This window comes from Labrus bergylta, chromosome 6, assembly GCF_963930695.1.
Source record: "Labrus bergylta chromosome 6, fLabBer1.1, whole genome shotgun sequence".
In the NCBI taxonomy this organism is placed as follows: domain Eukaryota; kingdom Metazoa; phylum Chordata; class Actinopteri; order Labriformes; family Labridae; genus Labrus; species Labrus bergylta.
This window is the reverse complement of record NC_089200.1, coordinates 18,935,242-18,956,928: the sequence shown is the minus strand read 5'-3', so window position 1 is coordinate 18,956,928 and position 21,687 is coordinate 18,935,242. Positions and strand designations below refer to the sequence as shown.

The 21,687-nt window shown below is 41.8% G+C and overlaps 1 protein-coding gene across 12 annotated transcripts in view; it reads left to right on the top strand.

The window, feature by feature from the left end:
* The window catches only part of celf5a (cugbp, Elav-like family member 5a), a 176,039-nt gene that overhangs the window by 89,502 nt on the left and 64,850 nt on the right, over positions 1–21,687 (top strand). For all 12 annotated transcript variants that reach the window (XM_065955917.1, XM_065955916.1, XM_065955919.1 and 9 more), the window contains exon 3: positions 8,549–8,597. In XM_065955917.1, the coding sequence (XP_065811989.1) occupies positions 8,549–8,597 (49 nt within the window). The remainder of the gene's footprint in view (positions 1–8,548; positions 8,598–21,687) is intronic.

The following is a 21,687-nucleotide window of genomic DNA, read 5'->3' as shown; positions in this document are numbered from 1 at the left end:
CATACCCTACAATGTCCAGTCCAATGGAATGACATTACAGAATCCATTAATGTTTTATTCAAAAGATTTATAATGCAGCTGTGTTTCTGTATTTTAGAAAAACAAAGCCTTTAGAATCCTAAACTAAAAAAATGTACTCAGTCATAATTCATGAGTTGGCGTTCATTGTTCAGTACACAATGAGTATGACAAATCTTATGAGGTAAAGGTCATATCAGCGAGCTGGAAGTGCACACAGGATGGTGTGTGAGCGGGCGCACACGCTGAGCATGATGTTGTACATCATTATCTTTGCTGTAACTCACAGACGGTCAGGCTGGACATAATCTTCAAAGCAAATATCAAGGCAGTAGCCAGATAGGAAACATGGCATCAGTGCATGAGGGCACCTTTAAGCATTAAAGCCTCACACTAGTCGAAATCTGTAACTCTGTCACGGCACATATCCTCTGCCATTTCACTACTTCCTGCTTGCTCTGGACCTTCCCTGCGGTGCACACTGGGATTGCCATGATGTCGCCCTTCTAAAGCCACAGGGTTTGGTCTGTCGTCACGATCTTATCTTAAGGACAGTTCCTCAAGATGAACTGAGGAGCGTAAACCACATCAAACAGCGTGCAGAGTGGGAAAGAAAGAGAGAGAGTTTGTCTGTGTGTGTGTGAGAGAGAGATGTGAGCCCACCAAAAGCTTAAGCCTCCAGTGTGCTGTGCAGATAAGATTCATTAGATAGGTCGGTAAATGCAAGAGAGGGGCAAAGCGAGGCGGACACGGAAAGGGAGAGAGCGAGAGAGAGAGAGAGAGAGGGGGAGAGAGATTGAGCCTGCTGCTGCTCCAGCATTTGTTGACACAGATTTACAATGAGTCTCCCACTGCTTCACGCATTACAGTAACACGCCATGTCAATAGCTCTCTGAGCTTGAAAAGCGGCCGTGCCAAAGATGTCTGGGAGTGATGCCCTTCCCCTGATAACCAAAGTGTGACTCGTAAGTCAGGAAGTCAAGAAGGACGAGGTGAGGGAGGGGTGTTTGAGGGAGAACGTTTTCTTTTTTTTTTTTTTGTTCTTTTTGTGCCTCCTTTATATTTTCAAATCGCCGCCCACTCTTTTCTCTACTTCATCTCAAGCATTTTCACCCTTAGTTTTCCCTTTTCTGTCTCTCCTCTCTGATCACTTTCCTTCCCATTTTTTCTCTCTCTTACCCCTTCCTCCCTCATTTTATCTCTTGGACGGCCTGCTACAGGCTCAGTAGGACAGGATTTAGGCATTAGCTCAATCCCCCTATCTACTCCCCCCTCATGATTGCACACTGTTTCTGTCACCCACATACCCTAGTCCACTGCACAAGTCTTGTATAGGGCTCCAAGTCTCTTTTACAGCTTCTGATGGAGAGCTTATACTCCATGAGACAGGGAGACATAATCAAACTGACAGACAAGCGTAGCGTGAGGAGAGCGACACAGTCTGTGTGAAGGGTTGGGACAATGATAAGATAACTCAGAGGTGGAGGGTGAGATTTTTTACGTTTTATTTGGAGTTAATCCGAAGTAATAAAGAGTTTGATTAGGACCAACATCAGCCCAAGCCACACAGCTCGATGTGCTGAGTCATGGGGCGCCACAAATGAGGTGGTTTTGATGTGTGACATTCACCTTCATGAAATCTTGATGAGAGCTGAGTTCTGCTGTCTGTGTAATGAGGGCTGTAGCAGTCAGACAGCTGGCCGACCACTTCAGCTAGTAAAGCAATGATAATAGAGAGGCTTGGAAAGGCTTTTGGAAAGCATCGGAGAGATGAACTTCAGGCTGTTTCTGGGAGGCCGTTAGTGTTTTGGGGGAAGAGATAAACAGGAACTTGGATGGCCTCAGGCAACAGAAGGTCTAATGGTCTTAATCAGAGATGTGGTAGTGGTGCTAGGAATAATGGTACTACACATTGCACATGCTCGTGAGTTTGCTGCGGCCTAATGCTAATTTGTGTACTACAAGAAGAACTCCATGTAACAGATGGAAATCAGCAGTTTCATTCCAACAGGAGCGATCAAGCCTTTGAAAAAAAGTCGCACTCGAACAAAATAACTACAAAGAAAAAACAATATGGCACCTTCAAAATAAGAGCAAGCCTTGTTTTTCTCATATCAACAAAAAAAAAAGTGTCTCTAAGGGGGGAATGAGAGCTGTACTAAAAATGGATACAGCATTATGGAGTAAAACGTCAGACCTATAAATGTGACACCGACTAGCTGAAGTCTGCAGGTGTCAGTCAGTCCATGTCAGCAGCCTCCAGCTCTAAATCCTGTCGGTTCAGATAGGAATCCCAAAGCTTATAGTGGTTGCCATCTCCTCAGCCCTGACTGATGCTTCTTATCAGGACCGGCACACTGCTGCCGCAAGCAACATTTTCACATGTGGGAACATTACAACTCCCTCGCACATACATTTTATCCAATTGCATTTAAGCACATATCTGAACATGCTAACATTGATCTCGTTTATATATACAGTTTGGGAAGGCTGCACATCAAAGATCATACTTCAACGAGAAGCTCGGAATTAAAATACTCCACTCTACTCTTTCTATACTTGTTCACACTTTTATGTTAAGATCAGCACTTTTTTTAAACAGATATTGAATTTGAGAAAGCACACATTTAAAGGGACAACTCCCTGTAATTAAACACAATGTGCATACGGACTATAACACAGGGCATTTCTGGTTTTGATTTTCTGAACATTTTTTTAAACGTTTCAATGGTGATTGGGGTAAAGCATTGGCTTTGGAGTTTGGGAAATGTTCCTTCTTTTTCCATTGTAGATCATAAATACAAATATTCTTGATTTTAAATCATAAAGTTAAAAACCTCACCTAAGGCTCTAGCAAGTTTTGTTCAGTTTGTTCTTCAAATGACATAGCATTTAAGTTCCTCTCATATAAAGTCCTGGTTTAATTAGTTATTTTTTTTATACTACTGTGGAAGCAGCTTAATGTGTGCAGCACTTTTGTCCATGACACGCTTTTCCTAAGGGTTTATTACAGTGTATCTAGTAGTATCCATACGGTATTCATTAAATGAAGATGAGTGGAATAACAGGTGTAGCCAAAACACTGGGCCATTTAAACCGTTGTTGTCATTAGTCACTGCAGTAAGACACTGCAATGCCTTTACATTTTTATACAAAAATGGTGAGAACTCTTTTAGTTACAATATTAAGAAAGTGTTCCTTTCTAAACTCGAGTAAGCCTTTTCATTTGATCTTCATTAATAGTTTGGGTTTTTTATGGTTAGAGAGTAATTATTGTGATTGCAGTAGAGTCCATCATAAGATCATTGGACCATGTCTCTCTATTTCCTCCATCTTTCTCCTTCTGTATTCAGTACAGATTTATTAGCTAAAGCTTGGGCCCCCGGACAGCCACCACTCAGCACTCCCTCAGATCAATAATTGGAAATATTAATTATATCAGCAGAGACGTCCTAGTCAGTAGGGGACTGTTTATGCTCCTGTTACCGAGTAGTGCAGCAACATGAGCTTTAATGGCCCACTAATACGTATTAATGATCCCAGGACAAACATTACTCCATATTAAACCTGAATGAAAGCCAGCAGACATCACACATATTGTATGGCCATTAGACTTATTTTATTGCAAGCACTGTAAGTAAATGCTGCTGTAAAAAAAATACTTTTACTGCTGAGACATGAGCTTCTGCAAAATCAGGACAAGATTTGCTGCAATTTTATTTCTACTTTGGGAATTCTCCTGCGTTGGAGGTTTCTCCTTTTGGATAATATGAAAGTTAAAGACTTCCAAAGTTTTGGGGCTTGGAATTACACCAGGTCTTTGATACTCTTTCCAAAGCAGTATTATTGTCTTGCTACTGGCCCTCTGTGGGGTTTCAGCAGTGTGGAGTCTGGGACTGTATACGGCTCAATCCAGCTAAACTCTGCTAGCCATGAACTCATTACTGCCATCGACAGTGCCAACAGTAGACTCTAAATCCTCCACTCGGCTAACAGGCCCGGACTGCGGTTCTATGACTTGCTCAGTTTAATTTGAAGTCAGTCAGGAATATCTTTTGTGGCCAAAGTCCAGGGTCCTTTGTCCTTTTCTTTGCCTAATAATATTTTTTGTATGAAGATGTTTTCTTCCGAGCAAGGTAACTTAACCCGGATAATGAGTTATGATGAAGTCACAGAAAGAAGATCTTACATTTTGTTGATTTACTCTTAGAAATGTTTAGGCTTATTTATAGTTAGTTTCAGTAAATGACCATAAATCAATCTGACTACTAGAAAAAAGAACCAGTAGGCAATGTGTGTTTATGCCAGGCTTATTTTACACTATATTATGTAGTGTAGGCCAGGGGACTTTCTATCTTACCCTCCATATGAAACAGAAGCACACTAGTGCTAAGAGCTTTCATTTAAGTGACTGGAGGATTAACAGGGAAAATGAGACAACCTAATAAAAACATATGGAAGTACAGATTTGTCAGAGCCCTGAGAGCAGCTCAGCTTGCCTTGTGGAGTGAAAAAAGAGCAAGTCAGGAGTGAGGAAAGGAAAAACTGGTCTTTGGTTTGGTTATTTATTTTTTCTAGTAGAGAATCAAGAATTGTAAATAATTTGAGATAGTTTTAGGCAACATGATGTTTAATAATTTATCCTGCTGACACAGCACAGTAATGTCTGCAGAGTGTGTTCTTCTACTTCAGTTTTACACTTCAACAAAGAACACATTGTGTGTTTTGATCAAGTAAACATATTGTGCAGATCATGGGTGTTGTCATTATTTAATAATAGAACAGTCCAAATCAAAAACTTACTTTGAAGACAAATTTGCATTCTACTCTAATGGTTTTCCAAAAATCTGAAATTTTGGAGGTCTGTAACACACCTGTGTTCAACTGTGCAGTTGTTGTTAAGTGATGCCGACTGCAGGTGAGCCGCTGGTATCATCTGATCCAGAAAGGTCCCAAAATACTGTTTAGTCCTACTCGTAGCTCTCTGGGTTCATGGGCATGAGCTCAAGGTTTACAAACCTACATCACAGAGGAACTTGGGATCACTCCTGTCATCAAGTTTCCACTGAAGTTTCTCCCCTCTGTCTCTCAGACCCGTTGAGTCTCCATCTGCGGGAGTATTTCCTCCATGTGCTCTGGTCCATTAAAGTATCTCTTTGTATCCACAGTAAACAACATGTCATTGTTGCTGTAAGAAGCACTCATTTTCTAGTTTGGTTGAATTTGTTGTGTCTTTCGAACACACCAAAGTAGTGCTTGAATAATTGGCCTGCTGAGAGAAAAGTAAAGTGAGGTCAGTCTTTCTAAAAATTAGCTAAAATATGTGGTATGGTACGTGTTAAATCTGCAGCAATGTACAGCCTACCTTCCATGCCGTCTCTCTGGGTGGTTTTTGAATAAAAGGGCCATGTTGTTGACCGGTATCTCCTGTAGCTTATATATTGACAAGTATCTCATACAACCTCACTTCTCATACCTCATTCTTATTCCTTTAAGGAAAGGAGGATTTATACAAATTACAATTAGAACCAGAGGTGCACTGATCAACTTGCTGGTGACTGGAATCAGCAGATTTTCAGCCCGCTCTGCAGTAACTGGTAGGTTAGGCAGGTCCTCTCAAATGTATCAAGTTCTGTGCCGATCTCAGATTAACACACATGAGCAGCATGTTTCACGCCCTGCGCACAGCGACAGTCTAACGCGGCAGCCACACAAACACAAGCTTACATGTCAGCAGTGTGGACGTGAGGTGCCAATCAGCTGATGCAACAAGCATTGACCTAATGGAGGATAAACATAGATTGTAATAGACATGCGCTGGCTTCTCTTGCCTGAGAGTACCTTCACCACTCTTTGTTTTGCATACATGACGTATCCTTTTTCAGGAAATATTATGGTTGAAAACATATTGATAATGAATGAATGAATGAACAAGATGAAAGTTCTGTGTAGCTGCAGAATGAGTTCATCGAGGCAGCTTAATGAATTGGTCACCCATTGTAGTTATTTGTTGTGTAATTCAAATTCCTTCAGAAGTCTGGGAGAATGCAGCTGTGAAAAGTGTAGCATGTCTTAGAGTTTTAAACACTTATCAGTTTGTATTTTATTATGACCATTAATAGAATTTTTCATTCTGTCAAAATCAGAATCGGCAGGTCAGACCTTGAAAAATAATCTGAAATTGGAATCGGGCAAATAAATTCCAATCGCTGCATCACTAATAGAAACACGTGTTGTTCTTCTGCACATGCAGCAGCAGTGAATGTTTCACTCTGTTGACTGTGGGTGTGTCATGAAGCTCCTATCTTCAGCCTATGAACGCCTGAATGAAAACCGGCCCTCAGTATATGGAGTTAATGAATGGTCTCCTAGGCAACAGCAGCACTTAATACATTTTACTTAAGGTCCCCGTGCCTGTGAATGTGTCAGTATGGATAAAGTACAATTGTGTCTTTCAATGTACATTTTTCAAGGCTTGAATTAAACAATTTTCTTCATATGTGTTCAATGGAAATGGAATAAATCTGAAAGCCATCAGCAGTGACTGCCCAGGACCATAATGCATTGCTCTCAGGAAAATAAATAGACCATTAAGCTGGCATGTTGGAGGCTGAACAGTAACTAGCTTTAGAGAGAGAGAGTGCTGCCTCCCACACACAGGCACCCTGCAGAGACCGTTGAGATCATTGTATGGCAGAGGAGCCACAGCCGCAGATTTGCCCTCCTCCATCATGCATTTGAACAAATATCAACTGGCAGGATGGAAGCATCTTTTGTCCGTTTGACATGTCAAAGGCAAATTCAAAGAGCCCCCGTCTTGCTGCGAAGAAGCAGAGGGTTGTAAAGTTATCTGTAAATTTGTCTTGCAGATGCCCCCCCCACACACACAAACACACATTCCAAGGTGTTTCTTTGAGGTTGCTTTGAACACATGTGCGATAGTGTCGCGGTTGATTCTGTAATCTATCCGTACATGCCGGGGAGCAGCACGCCCTGTGGCTTGGCATTAGCATACTGTTGGGTTTACTTTGCTTGTGTTGAACACGGAAAAGAAAACACTTGTAGATGTGGAGGAAGGAGAAGAAGAAGGAGGAGGATGGGGAACGAGCCAAGGAACAGGGAGCTAAAAACCTTAACCTTCACAAGCATAACATCCTCCCTGTTTTCCTACAAAGACTAAGCCGCTGCTAGTTATTATTTACGATGGCTAAATTTATGGAATAATATCAGTGAGGGAAGGTTACTCAGTTCCTCAAGGTGAAAATGGATACGTTTAGCACTTAATGAATCGGGCCCAAGCCTCTCCCCCATATATCAGCATGTTATTAAGACATTTTAAAATCCCATTATGGTGTTTCTCCTTGAACATGTCATGCTTTTATTGGACTGCCCTGTCTTTAAATCTGACCTTTTCAGTCCTGCTCTGGAACTGAACACAAAAAAAAAGAAAAAAAAAAAGATGTAACATGTGGAGAAGGAACAAACTGTACATATCTATGTATAAAAATATCAATGCTGAATGGTTTTCAGTGATCTGACAGGAATGCTGGTATTTTCTAGCAATAAAAAGATGAATAAATAGAGGCTACAAATGCTTTACTGTAAATGGCTCAGTGTGGTAAAAGGCTGGTTTTATGTTCCAGTAATCTTGTTAAACATTTGTGCCACTTTTAGCCCCAATTCTACTTATTTGAATAAATATGTTTTTTATTGTTCAATCTATTTGTTTTGCACTGACTCGTGAAAGCAGGATTACTGGTGTCACATCTGTGCAATAAATGATCTTGTAAGCCTTATGCTCTGCTACAGTAAATAGATATTAAACGTGCACGTGAGGGCAGGTTTATAGACAGTAGAGGTGTTAATATGTGACTTTTCACCACATATTTGATTTAAACAAAGTCATTACAAATCAGAGTGAAATCTTTCAAACTTTCCCTCTAAACAGATGGAGCTGAAATTGTTCCACTTGAACAGCAGTAATGAAAAAAAAAAAAAAGGAGGTAAAGTTGGGAAAGGAGGAGAGCGTGACACAAAGACTGTGATGACAGAAGCATCTAATCCAGGCAATGCCATTCTTATCAGGGTCCAGTGGATTAGAGTGAGCCTCCTAACCACAGAATGCTTCCCAGCCAGACACTCTCCACAGCCCAAGGGCCTGGATCAATAGGCCCGCATTGATCCCTCTCCTCCTGTGGCTGGATTCACTTTTATTAGGACTGCTTCGGCCTTTATCACTTAGACACACATATGCAGCCTCTATACGAACCTGCCACGAAATACAAGACTAAATGAACATCCAGACACACAAACACATTGCAAGAGAGCCCATTTATTTTGTTTTCACTGAATATCAAGCGAGCAGAAACACTACAGTGTCAAGTCAAGTATAACACTCAAACCACTACAACAGCTATTGGTATGTAAGAGAGGTGCATGGAGACCGCTGCTTTGTGGGTCTTTTGTTTCAGCAGCCCGATGCTAACCTCTCTCTGCTCTGTCTTCTTCTTCTTCTTCTTCTCTCTTCCAGATGACACGCCCCATCCAGGTGAAACCGGCTGACAGCGAGAGCCGTGGAGGTAGTTGTCTTCTTTTCTTCATGATTTATTCACATCCCTTTTTTCATCTGTCTTATCTAGGCTAATTCTTTTCATTCTCTTCCCTCTGATCTCATCTGTTCCACTGCTCTGAATGCAATGTTTCCCCTGCCAAAAATCCCCCCCCCCCCCCCCATTTCCGTTTTCTTTTCATGCTGCTGCACTTATTCATGTACATGCAGATTTTTCATCACTGTAAATAACTTTACAAAATATCTTAAACTAAACTGAGTCTAAATTTGTTGCAGACACAATGCATGACATAACAAATGTAGATTTGAGTTTTCCTCTGTTTGAATGCGTTTCTCTCATCTTGAGGCAGATTAAGGCACATTTTCTATAGTTGTCCATAATCTCACATCATCATATTATGGCTTTTCTGTTTGTTTCTTGTTCATATCCTTTGGTTTTTGAGGATTAATCTCACAAAGTCTCATCCTGCATCAGTGCCTTGGACTGGTTGTAATTGAATAAGGGGTCTGTGCTATTGAAAGTGTTATAAGGTTATGAATGGCTTCCCTGCTGCCAGTCTCCATTTTATTGTTCCCTATGCCAAGTACATTATCATTACACTGTAAATTATATCGTGATTAGACTCTATACTGGAACCGTATAGGCATGCAAAGCACCCCACACGTTAGAGCCTACAGTCTATGGTTAGAGCCCACACCGCCTGCTCCGTGTGCATTTGAAAGACAAGCGTAAATGGTATAGAGGGAGAGGAAAACGGAGCCGGAGCGCATACAGCTTGCCAAACAATCAATACATTTTCAGGGTCCTTGCCAAGATCCTCATTACTTGGCCTTAATTCTGTCGTCTTTGATCTCTCTCTGTTTTTAGAGTCTTTTATTTACTCACTGCCTATCTGCATATATGTTAATGAGATGAGGAGGCATCCTTCAAGTCAGTGGCAGAAATAATGAATCTTGCCTTTTTTTTTTTCTTTTTTGGTGTGCATCCTATGTGTCACACAGTAAAAAAAAAAAGTGACTTTTTGTAGTTTAATGGATAAAGACTGTATTCAGTGCTTTTCTTTTGTGTTGGAAGGAGAGTCACATTTTGAAGTGAGAAGGAAATGCAAGCATGATGCCAGCTGCATACAGCTGCTGTGCTGCACTTCTGAGGCTTTACCTAAAAACATCTGCATGATTTGGGTGAACAAGGATGGTTGGCCACTTGGCTGCCTCTCAAATATACACAATCTTCAAAGGACAGCATAACCCAGACTGAGACTGATGGAGGAAAGGCCAATAAAAGATCACTGTCAGTCAGTCCTCCATACTTTTTCTTTCTTTCTTTCTTTCTTTCTTTCTTTCCCCCTATACTTCTTTATCTCTTCCTTTTTTTTTACTTTCTCTCTGTCTTTCTTTAGTATCTTAGTCTTTCTATTTGGTGTCCTTCTGTACTTTCTTTGAGTATCTGTTTTTTTATTATCTTTCTTTTCTTCTTACCTTCTCCTTAGGTTTGTTCTATCTCCTTTATTTCCCTCTATCTCACCACCATTCTTTCAGCGCTTTAGAGGAGTGGTGAGACAAGCAAAAGGGTCCTGTGCTGTCAAGATTGATGTTCCCTATAGCTCCATTGATTTGGCCATTGTGGTGCTGTGTGTCCACATTAACAATGACACTCAGCTGTCTTTTTACTTAGTTGTGAGTGGCCGGTTTTAGAGCTCCCAGGGCGCTTTGGTCAGTATGGGGTCCTCTTACTGGCCAGCCTTCAGGACCTCTCTGCAGAACAAATGAGTGCTGGAACAGACCTGAGAGTTGCACATCATCTTAAATGAACAGGTCAGAGTGGCGCCGCAGGGGCGATCAAATACTAGCGTGACTTTAAAGGGTTAGGAGCTAGAAGGGGGAAGAAGAAGACAGGGAATAAATGGTTGAATGGATCTGTTTTTTTAATCAAGTTTCCTCATCCTTTAATTGGCTGGTGTGAATTACTTCTTCTGTATCATTGGCAGTGACAATTTTCTCCATTTGTGGTGCCTTCTTTAGCTGCTTCTGTTAGCTGATGGAGTGTGCCGCTGATGCTCCTCCATGGCCTACTTTTTCAAGCTTCTTATTTGTGTTAAAAGATTGAAGAGGATTTCATCAAACAGTCTGTAATTTCAGGCTTCTGTAATTATTGGCTCTCCTCATTTCACATTTTCAAATCTGGCAGGCTTACATTTTTGTTATTTTGATCCTTATTTTCTTGCTGTTGCCAGATCCAGATCAATACATTAAGGACTGTAACTCAGCATGGCGCACAGGAGCTGGGAGAGCGGATGCAGAAAATATTAATTAACCTCTCAGTGCAGCGGAGGGAGGGGACGCCAGGGACAAACCCAGTCTGGCCTGCTCTCTCAGGGGCAACACTGCTAGTCCGATAGGGGCCATATATTCCTCAGTGCCCACAGTAACACTAACACACAGTCATATTAATTAGTCCCTTAATCTCATTATAAGGGGGACGGTTCAGATCACCTGTGCCAGGCTGGTCGTCCATTAGGGAAAGACCTGTTACTGTGGTTTTATGCCTGCTGGACCTGCCGTCCTTCAGGAGCTACAACTCTGCTATTAAGACAAGACGACTCCTCCAAATATGTCAAAAACCGAGCAGTTTCCAGATGGAGATGTTCACAGTGTTCACCTCAAAAAGAGCAAACACGGGAAAATATGTACTGTAAGGCATCTAGTAAGATTCACACAGGGCATATGAGTAAACCTCCCTGCTTTTAGAAATTAAAGGGAAATATACGGTAGAGTAAATCCATCCAAACACTCTGTCAGCCCCTGCTGCCGCCTAACAAAGACACACTGTGAAATGAATATTAATGGCCAATCACCTACCTAATCTAGCAGAAAAGCAGCCGTTATACATTGAGCCACCAGCACCGCCAAAGTCTCCGTCACCGATGACGCAGAGCACTCTGGGATCCTTCTGTCGGGGAGAAGTTTAAAGAGGGGCAGCGAGGAGGCAGCAGGGACCTGTCTCTCTCTCTCTCTCTCTCTCTCTCTCTCTCTCTCTCTCTCTCTCTCTCTGTCTCTCTCTGTCTCTCTCTCTCTCACTCATTCTCTTTCTTTCTCTCGTTTTCCCCTCACAGGTCTCTGATATGAAATAGATTGATTTTCCATCAGCCATGGCACTGATGACTGGCACTGACTGCTGCTGATATTTCATTTTTGAAGGGCTGTTCAGTGCCTCCTTAGAGGGCTTGGCGTCCTTACACAGGATAAATCAGCTTTAACGGCTCTGATTTCATCCTAAACCCTTTAGCAGTGGCACCCCTCCTTTAGCATTGCACCATCACTATCTACCCTTTTCTGTAGTCTTTTTTTTTTTTTTTTACTAAACTGTCAATTCATTACATTCTTTAACGGAGCCATGTTGCTTTCACACTAAATATGTTTTTTCTCTTCATAAATCCTGTTGTTTTTTCACATTTGGCTTTTCACATTTCCAAGCTTAACCCATTGTTCAAGTTCTGAGCTCTGAGATTGTCCATGAAGCAGAGAGAGGAGCAGGCTTGCTGTCAGCTGGGACTCGGTTGGTGTTGCGGCAGGCCTGCCTGGCACAGCTAGAGCTGCAGCCCACTGAGAAGGCCTGGATTAGAAACACGCTCTGGCATTATCAAGGCAGGCCTGCCGCCCACGCACCCACCCACACAGAGAGGACAAACAGGCAAACGCATACATACCCATACGGCTCTGACTGCCTCTCTGCCTCTCATGCTAAAGCATGACTGCACAGTGGAAAGTTGGATGTACACTGCAATATGAACATGTGTGTACAAACAGGGACGTGCCCAGCACAGGTTACATATTTACACACATAAACGCAGACACAAAGTGCGCATACACTGAATGGAATGGGTCAATTTTCTTTTCATGCGCTGTGTTTCATGTCGTGGGCCAAACAGCATGCGTTGCATTGTGTTTTTGTGTTTACTCCAACCGAAGGACAATAAAAAGGTTTGCTCCAGTTCACTGAGATGTGACGGAACAAAGAGAGAGAGGGAGAGAGAGAGAGGCAATAAGTTAAATGGAGAGTGAGTGCAAAAACAAGAGACAGAAAGATTGGGAATCTAGATTGAGAGGGCAGGTTTACATGCTCTGCTGCTGTTCTACGCTCAGTTTTCGATGATGAATTTATCTAGTTTGAGAGACAACAGAGTGGTCCATGTATTAAACATCAGTGGTTGTTCTCCTTTTCCTTACCAGAGACGAGCTCCCCATGTCAGAGCAGCTCTATAATGAAGCGAGCAGGAAGGCCTCTATAAGCTCCACTGATCCCCTTTAAGAAAAAGAGAGGAGGAAAAAAGAGGAGAGGGGTAGTTAGAGGGAGAGGAATGAGGGGTGAAAAGACGGATGGTTAATGTAGAGAAGTGAAAGAACAGAATTTGTACTGAGAGAGAGAAAGAGAGAGAGAGCAAGTGCAAAATAAACAGAGAAAAGTGTAAGTAGAGGGAGGGGCGGAAGGGGCAAAGCAAAGAGCTGAACAGTATATCTTCTCCCTTTAGAGAGAAGAAAACTATAGATTACTGGTCTCAATGTGCTTGGCTGGGCATAAATGGAGAGATCTTGAAATAGTAGGGAGTATGTTCGGAGGTTGCAGGGATCAGAGGGAGCTAATCCAATGGTAAGGCCAGCTGCGGGTCACACATTCAGAGCTCACACTCCTTGTCCAAATCCCCTCTGGTGCTCTTACCCAAACAATACTGATACACGGTCCCAGAGTTCAGTCTGCTAACTCCACAGAGCTGGCCTGGGATGTTGAGGTCATTCTGCTTGTAAGCCCTTAAATGTACCCCTACATCAGTACATAGGGGTTTGTTCTGAAGAGGAGGGCTGAATCGTGAGGGAAGAGAAAGCAAGCGAGCAAGAGACAGAGAGAGAAAGAGATGATGAAATCGTTTCTATAGGGATGTGTGTTTGCTCCTGAGGGTCAGATTGTGCTGAGGCTGTTGTGAGTTATGCAGAGTCAGTGGAAGAAGTAGATCACAACACGCCGCTAATACACTGGGTAGGTGGAGATCAATTAGCCTTATCTTACAAACACCTAATGATAATACCAATGCAAAACTTGCTGACACGGCACCAGAACAGCACGAGAAAGCAGAGTGATGATGTAATGAATTTTAGTGAGTTTAAAGATGCAGTGTTTTCTTTTAAACACAGAGGGACTTTCTCGTTTTCCAACACAAATGCACCTTTACTGCAACTTTTGTGGCACACTCAGTCAGCATATGCACAGACAGGAGCAGCAGACACCAAGAGAGAGTAGAACAACGACAGATACACCTTGCAACATTGCTTTTTTCTTTCTTTTATTAACCCTTATTTAAGAAGGAGAGTCCTGGTCAAGACAGGGAGACAAACAATGAGCGAGTCATTGATGCATTAAAAGACATTAAAATAAAAGTAAGCAGTATGTTTGTCACATTCAACAACATCAAAAAATAATTTAGGCAGAACATCTACAGCCAGATGTGTCGGCCTCCAAGTCATGTTTAAGTTCACGTTTCAAACATTCCACATTCTGAACTCTACAAAGGTCGCATTTATTACACAGCTCTTGTATTTGATTGCATGATATTGTACAAGTGTGGCTACCGCTTTAACTTGCCCTTAAAATGTACATGCATAAATTCAGCTTAACACACATTCATTCTACTTTCTTTTTTTTTTTGAAACACACACATCTCTTCCACTCCATCTCCTCGCGATGGTCTCGTAGCCAAGGCGGATCAGCAAAGGTTACTGTTGAACACAGAAAGGAAAGGTCAGAAATCATGTTTAGTTTTCCTGAGGCCGGGAGGTAATTCCAGCCAGCAGATTGTGTTCAGACGAGCAGGGCCGGCAGAGGCAGGCCAGTGGTGGAGATGCTCCTGCAGGAGGAAGCGAGGCGGGGATGGGGACAAGGTTATCCAGTCAGCCACTGCCTCTCAGCTCCTCCGCTGTCACCCTTAATAACACCCTCTCCCTTATCACCGCAACAATCACCTTGAGAAACAAACTTGTCTTCTTTCAGAGAGGGATGGAGATGGGGGAAGAGACGGCCGCCGTATGCATCGGCTCGGCCATTCTCATTACAGCACCAAAACCTCTTTGGGGACGGACAGACTGGAGATCAATTTAGTGCTCAATTCTCTGCACTTTATAACTCATTCTTCATCTCCCTTTCTCTCTTTGTCTGTTCGTGCTCCTTTGAATTTTTTTTCTCTAAACCCTTTCAATACAACTAAACAATCGAGATGATATTAAGTGTTGTCCAAACTTCTTTGACAATGCTTTGTTTTACATTGTGTGAAGACTTTCTCTTGAATTTGCCTTTCTGTTGTTAACCTGAAGCAAACAGCTCGCAGCATACAAGAAAAAAAAAAAACAGCTTTTGTAGCAGATAGCTTTTTGAGGCTGTTTAATGTGTTAATCCTTCATCAAAATAGTTTTCTGTTCATATTGGGTTCCTGTAGATTTTATTATTCTGTTGTGGCATATTCCTATTTGTAATCAATGATGGCCTCAATCACAAAATCTGTGCGGTACATTTTCCTTGAATAACCTAATTAGAAGCAGACTGTGATGTAAGGTCTTCAAATCTTCCGTTATATGTACCCACAGTGTTGGCAGATAATGGTAATGAGAAGTCCATACCTTAGGCTGATTGATTGGTGTGTCGACTCGTGTCTATATATTTGTGTGTGTGTGTGTGTGTGTGTGTGTGGGGGTTTGTGCTCTGTGATTGCAGTGGAGCTCAAGGAGGCCAAGCAAGGGCTCTGATTGGAGGAGAGAGTCTGTGCAACCTCTGCCAAATTACTGCAATCACCCGTTTTCTCCTTCTCTCTGCTTTAATGACACCACTTCATAAGGAACCGGGCTCATCAAGCAGCCCACCATACACACACACACACACACACACTCGTATATAAACACACATATATGAGCACAGTGAGGTCAAACTCAGCAGATTGGGCGGGGCCCGGCAGGCCTCTGAACAGGGAGAAGAGGTCCACCAGCAGATGGGAGGAGATTAAGGCAGACTGGAGACGAATGCACACAGGCAAATAGGCACGCCAACACACACACATATTACAATATACATCAGAGATACAACCTCTATTCCACAATTTAAGTTGAGTCAGACTGATTTGGACAAGTTTCATGAGGTGCAGTATTAGCTACCTTAAGTCTGTATTTCTGTATTTGAACTACAAAGAGATAATGAACACAGATGCTGGAATGAGGTTTTTTTTCCAAGCGGCCAGATTTTTTTTAGGCCAACAGAAGATTTCCGTTATTGTCCTCCTCTCTTCACTGCCGGGCTTTTTCCCAGCGCTGAATTATCTGCCCCAATTTTGCGAGACCTTTGCCCTCTCTTTTTTCTCCATGTGGAAAGAAAATGTGCTGTTTGTTCACTGAGAGAGGCCAAAGAATATTTGGAGCTGTTGTGTTTCTAAAAACTGACAAGAGAACAACAAAAAATTGGCTGTAGCTCATGCACAAACATTGGCCCCATTGAATACACACAAACACCAAGAACAGCCAATCTGCAGATTCAAGTTGTTAGTGGTGCAGAGTTATTAGATTATGCCTTCAAATGAGGATAACAGAGGACATCTTTGCAGTGCAGTCACTCTTTATTTTTAACAACACAGCACACTGTATTTGCACTTTTCAAAAGTGAAATCAGTATTAGAAAACATGAGGTGCACACATGGACACAATTATATATCCAGGAGTTCTATGAAGCTCTGAATTTCAAAAATTAAGAATGTCTGTCTGTCCAATCCCACCTCTTCTTCCCTATACTCTCCATTTCAGCATATTAACTCCATTAGCCTCTCATATCACCCTCTGTTTGTCTCCCTGTTAGTCCATACAATTCACCGAAATCACTGCATCATGCTACCATTGGACTGTAAAGAACACCTGCTTCCATCAAAATGATTCCAGCAGAGATACAGAAGCAGTGGATTAAGCAGAGATTAGTACTCCTGCAGGCCCCCAAAAAATATAGAACATAGCTGAATATTTTAATCTCTGTGGAACTTTGCTGTGTATTGTAATGCCTGCAACTTAAGCTTCATGTGGCAGCCATTAAAGCAATCACAACCGACAAGGACAGAGGACACAGGGGTGGCATGGGATGACGTGCCTGTGATGCACCATTAGGGAATGCCAACGTTGGTTCAGTGGGCACTTTAAAGAGGCTTTTAAATAAGGCCAGACCGCATCTCACCTGCCTTTTCCCATTTCATCTGCTGAGAAGACAAACAGTGCTGCTAACACGCACGCACTGTGACGCACAGTCCCATGATTGCCCATCCGCCCACTCCTTATCCACCATCCCTCCACCCATCTGCCAGTCAAACGAGTGCAGAGGTAATGGAGAGAGAAGCACTCATTCCGGGGCCGTAAAACCACAGCAGCCGAAAAGATGATTGGGGCAACCTTTGCTTTGGGGCGTGAAGGGAGAGGGAGTGTTTTCACCTTATTCATAAGGATTGAAGTGTGAATGTGTAGTGTGTGTTCCTGGCTGCAACACTACCGCTTGAAGTACAAGTGTTGAGGTGAACATGTTCTGACTATCATGGCCTAACCATGGTTCATGGTAACCTATAAAGTTCTTGTATATACCTCATATTCCACTAGATCCCTTAGCTGTTGAACTGATATTTATACCAGGTTTATCCAATCCCCTAATGCTTTTTAGTTTTCTGTATCTGTCCTTGTTCTGTTTCCCTGTCTCATCAAAGAGTCTATCGGAGGAACTGGCATTGTCAAGGATGATTTGTGTCATCGGGGCCTTTGGCCAGGTCCAAACACAGGCCATTTTCATTGCTTCTTTGCAATAATCATGAAGAGGGCACCTACTGAAGAATACAAAGACATCCCTAGGTGCTGGGAGGGGAATAACTAGAAAGTAGAATAGGGCTTCAAATGACTGATGTACCTTTGGCTGCGGGATCTCTGACCTGACACTTGAATCAATTTTATGGAAGGTGAACTTCAAAGAGTGCTTTGATAGTAAAGGGAGTTATTGGGTGTGATCTGAGGGGTCAAACTGTCTTTTCATTCTAGATTAGCCACTGAGTAAGCCTTAGACTAATGACAGAGGTGGAGCAGTGTCTTGATAAGGAAGAGATCCCCATCTAGAACAGATGTTATTTGCTGTAAAGGGACAACAGCTGATAAAGCTGATCTACAGAATTGCCTTTTTTTTTCATTGTTTTATAGCAAATCTTCAGCAACGGTTTCTCCCTACAGCAATAAACTTGTTGCAAAACCAAAAAACATGGTACATCATCACTTGAAAAATAAATAAGCCTCTTCGTCCCCTATTGATTTTCTTGAATGGCTTGGATGTCGTTGATGCGGAAGATATTGTGGTTCAATATTGTGTTGCTCTGAAAAGTCACAAGAGATTTTTGGTTGGGGCGAAAAAAAGGAGGCCAGTCTACAAGTCTAATATTAAGAAAATGTCTGGCCTTGTTCAGGGACATCTGCCTGGCATTAATGTTATCAGGGAGTCAGGGAGCAGTGCAGGCACAATGTGCTTCAGGGAAAGGTACGGCCCCTCAACAGCTGCCTGCCTGGATTGCTGGCACACATAAACCTAATACACTAGATTGGAAACCGGAATTGATTCCTGAATGTTAAAGTGAAGCCTTGAAGCACTGCCGCTACCATCTTCTCTCCGACTGTTTGAGGGAGGAGACGTCTGCACAGCTATTCGGCATCATAATCAGATTTTGTCTCTTAATCTGTGGCAGCTCAGTTTAACATGACGAATTATGCAGCGAACAGCAGGTGGAACATGTTAAATCTGGGCCTGTCATGTGTGAAAGAGGAAGAAAGCATCTTTTGGCTGCATTTTGGGGGTAATGATAGCCATGGTATCAAGAGTTGCTTCCAATCCCAGGTCAAGGAGGGACTGAGGTTGAGATGATGAGGGATGACGAAATCCCTGGCTTCTCCTTCCAATAACCGTCACCCCCCCCCCCATCCTTTCTCTCCTCCACCCCTCCATCCCCCTGTTATTTTAGGAATCTATTCTTGGCCTCTCAGCATGTACAATCTGAATTATTTATCTGGAGAAATGGAATCCCTGCAAGCAAGCGAAACAGGATTTTATTTGTACCATTTGATTTCATTAAAAAAAACAAAGGGCAGACCCTGCCGTGATAATTTCATTACACCCTCACCTGGGGCTGTGTAATAATGCAATGTGATCCTGTTATCTAATTTCATTCATCAGAGCTTGATTAAAATCGTATCATTTTGGTTCTACAAATACCTTTAGCCCGGATAAATTGTTATGACACATTTTCTAATTATAAAATAACATTATTTTCATGTTTTAAGAGACGCTTTTACCTGCTTAGGAAGTTCCCTTGGTTTATTTATTAGAAGATTTACACATATTTAAAGATAGACATTTATGATAATATTATGATGATCAATTTGAGCTCCCAATTCTACCTTTACCCCACCCTCCTTATTTCCACAGGTTTCATCTATCTTCCTCAGTCAGCACCCATATGAATGTGTACGTATGTACATATGTGTGTGAGAAAATGATTGTACACTGTAAAAAATAAAGTGTATTTTTTTATGGTAAAACAATCTGCCAGCTGTGGTTTCCAGAGCCTCTCCATTAAAACCTGATATAGCTTTTACACTATTACTACAAGAGAGCATCAGTACTGATGATTTGACGGTTTAGGTTGGAGTTTGATTCCAAATTCTACCCTGTAAACACAAGTTTTTACCATCGGAAGTTTTATGTTGCCATATAATTAACATATAATACCATATGGATGTCATATGAATACTGTCTATCTTTGGAATTAAACAGTGTTTTAACAAACACTGTAAAATCTACATTATATAATCTAAATTTCCTTTAGCCATAAAATATCACAGTGTTTCCACTAGTAACCCAATTATTTGTGTCCCTTGTGTCTTTATTGCACATGATGGGGCAAATAGCCATTCTTATCACATGAGCCCACAAACAGAAGATAAAACACTCAAAGAGTCCACAGACAGCTTCATCTCAGTATGAAATGAATGTGACCTACAACTGCAGGGAGGTAATGTACAAAACCAGCACAGAGGAAACAAAGGCTTCTGTCACACGCCCGTGCTATCTCACCAGTGTGTCTCTGGAATCATCTATGCTCTTGTGTGTGCACGTCAACCTGCTCTGCCTTCTTTCGGGATAACATTAATGAAAGTTGACAGAGGGAATAATCAAAGATCACAATATTTTACCTTCAATACAGATGCATGTTCTTACGCTGCTGGCAGAAGTGATCTCCTCAGCACTCTGCTCAGCTCTGATCTGACATTAAGATTCACTGCTACGTTTCTATCTCCCGCTCACTCCTTTCCCGTTCCTTCGATGAAACCCCCCCCCGCTCTCCCCCCGCATATACCTCTGTCCACTCGGTCTGCTTGCCTGACTGCAGCTAAAGGGTAAATGTAGCTCAGGGGAAGTGTGCTACCTCCACTACAAGGTCCTAAGGCCAGCCATGTGACCTGGACCTCCCAACATCTCATCCTCCTCCTCGTCTTTGCCTTTATCTCGCTCCACCTCAGTGACCTCACCCAGAGAGACTGAACAAGTAAACGCCTTCTCTGCTGAGCGTGGCCCAGTTCAAAAGTTTGCTTTTTTTTTTCTGATCACAATGATCAAAAGCGTGCCTTCATATGGCATTTAAGTACTAAGACACAATCAAAGAATTATTCTAATAATAATAATAATAATATATTGATAACTTAGAAACAAACAATCATTCTATTTAGTTTCAGTATTGAATAATTATTCTGTTTCTTAATCTAGCAAGTGATGGTTGTCTTTTTGTTGCTTCCTTTTTTTCCCTGTGTTATAGTTTGAGGAGAGGTGGGACGATTTGGATTTGTGGATTGGTTTAGGGGGATAGCGTTAATAGTGGTTGGACTTGGTAGTTGTTTTATTTTGATTACAGAGACGTGTATCTCTACTCTTTAAGTCTTACTAATGATAATAATAAAATATATATATTTAATTATTTCAAATGGATTCTGTAAACATGAAATAAAAAACCTAGAAAAAGGTGATTTTATTATCTAACCTGAAGGATAATACCAAAAACGTCATGACATTATTTGAGTCCTCTTTAATAAAAAAAAAAAAGTTGTGGATGATATCGCAACGAATACAACTTTTTCTTTAATCACCAAAATTAGAGCTTTTTTCATCACTTTCTATCCTCAAATGAACATTTGTGCTGTTTGGAGATAAACAACAATCAACAACATCAGCTGTGTGACTTAGCAGTGTAAATTCTATTGAGACACAGAATTACTTTTTCAATAAATGAAGTACATTTTTGTAATATTGAAAAAATGGAATAGAATAGAAGAATCTAATGCAATGCCAGCTTAGGAGTGCATTTGATATTTAAGTAAACTCTTTGTTATTGCTAACAATGCCTTCATATAGCTGTTATTTCTTTGCATGATGTCTTGGATTGTTGGATGAAAATGATCGTTAATTTATGACTCAGCTGTGCAGGTTGGATTCCTGTGTGTTGACAGCACAGGGTATCCCTTGAAATATGCTTTGTGAAGCATTGGTGTAAGCCATGTGTCCTGTTTAGTGTGTGTGTGTGTTTGTGTTTGTGTGTGCTAGCATGCGTGTCCATGTGTGTCTAGCTGTGCGGGGCTGAATGGCACCTTTCAGAGTGGGGGTGAGACCATGTGGTCTGCACTTTCTGCTCTGGAGGGAGGCAGGAGAGCCCAGCTGGTTCAGAGAGAAGAGCTCTCTGACTAGCCAAAGCTGCCTTACAGCCTGCCAACCAACCTGACGCACACACTGAAACACACACACACACATACACACACACACACACACACACACACACACACACACACACACACACACACACACACACACAGACAAATCTCATAGCGGATGGTCAAAGGAGGATTGTACCCCAAAAAAATACTGAGAATCATGCACTACCATCCATGCAATTAAAAAAAGATTTATTTTACCGCCAATGTGGTTTGGCTTTGACTTGTGCAAGGTGCAGCTTGTCAGT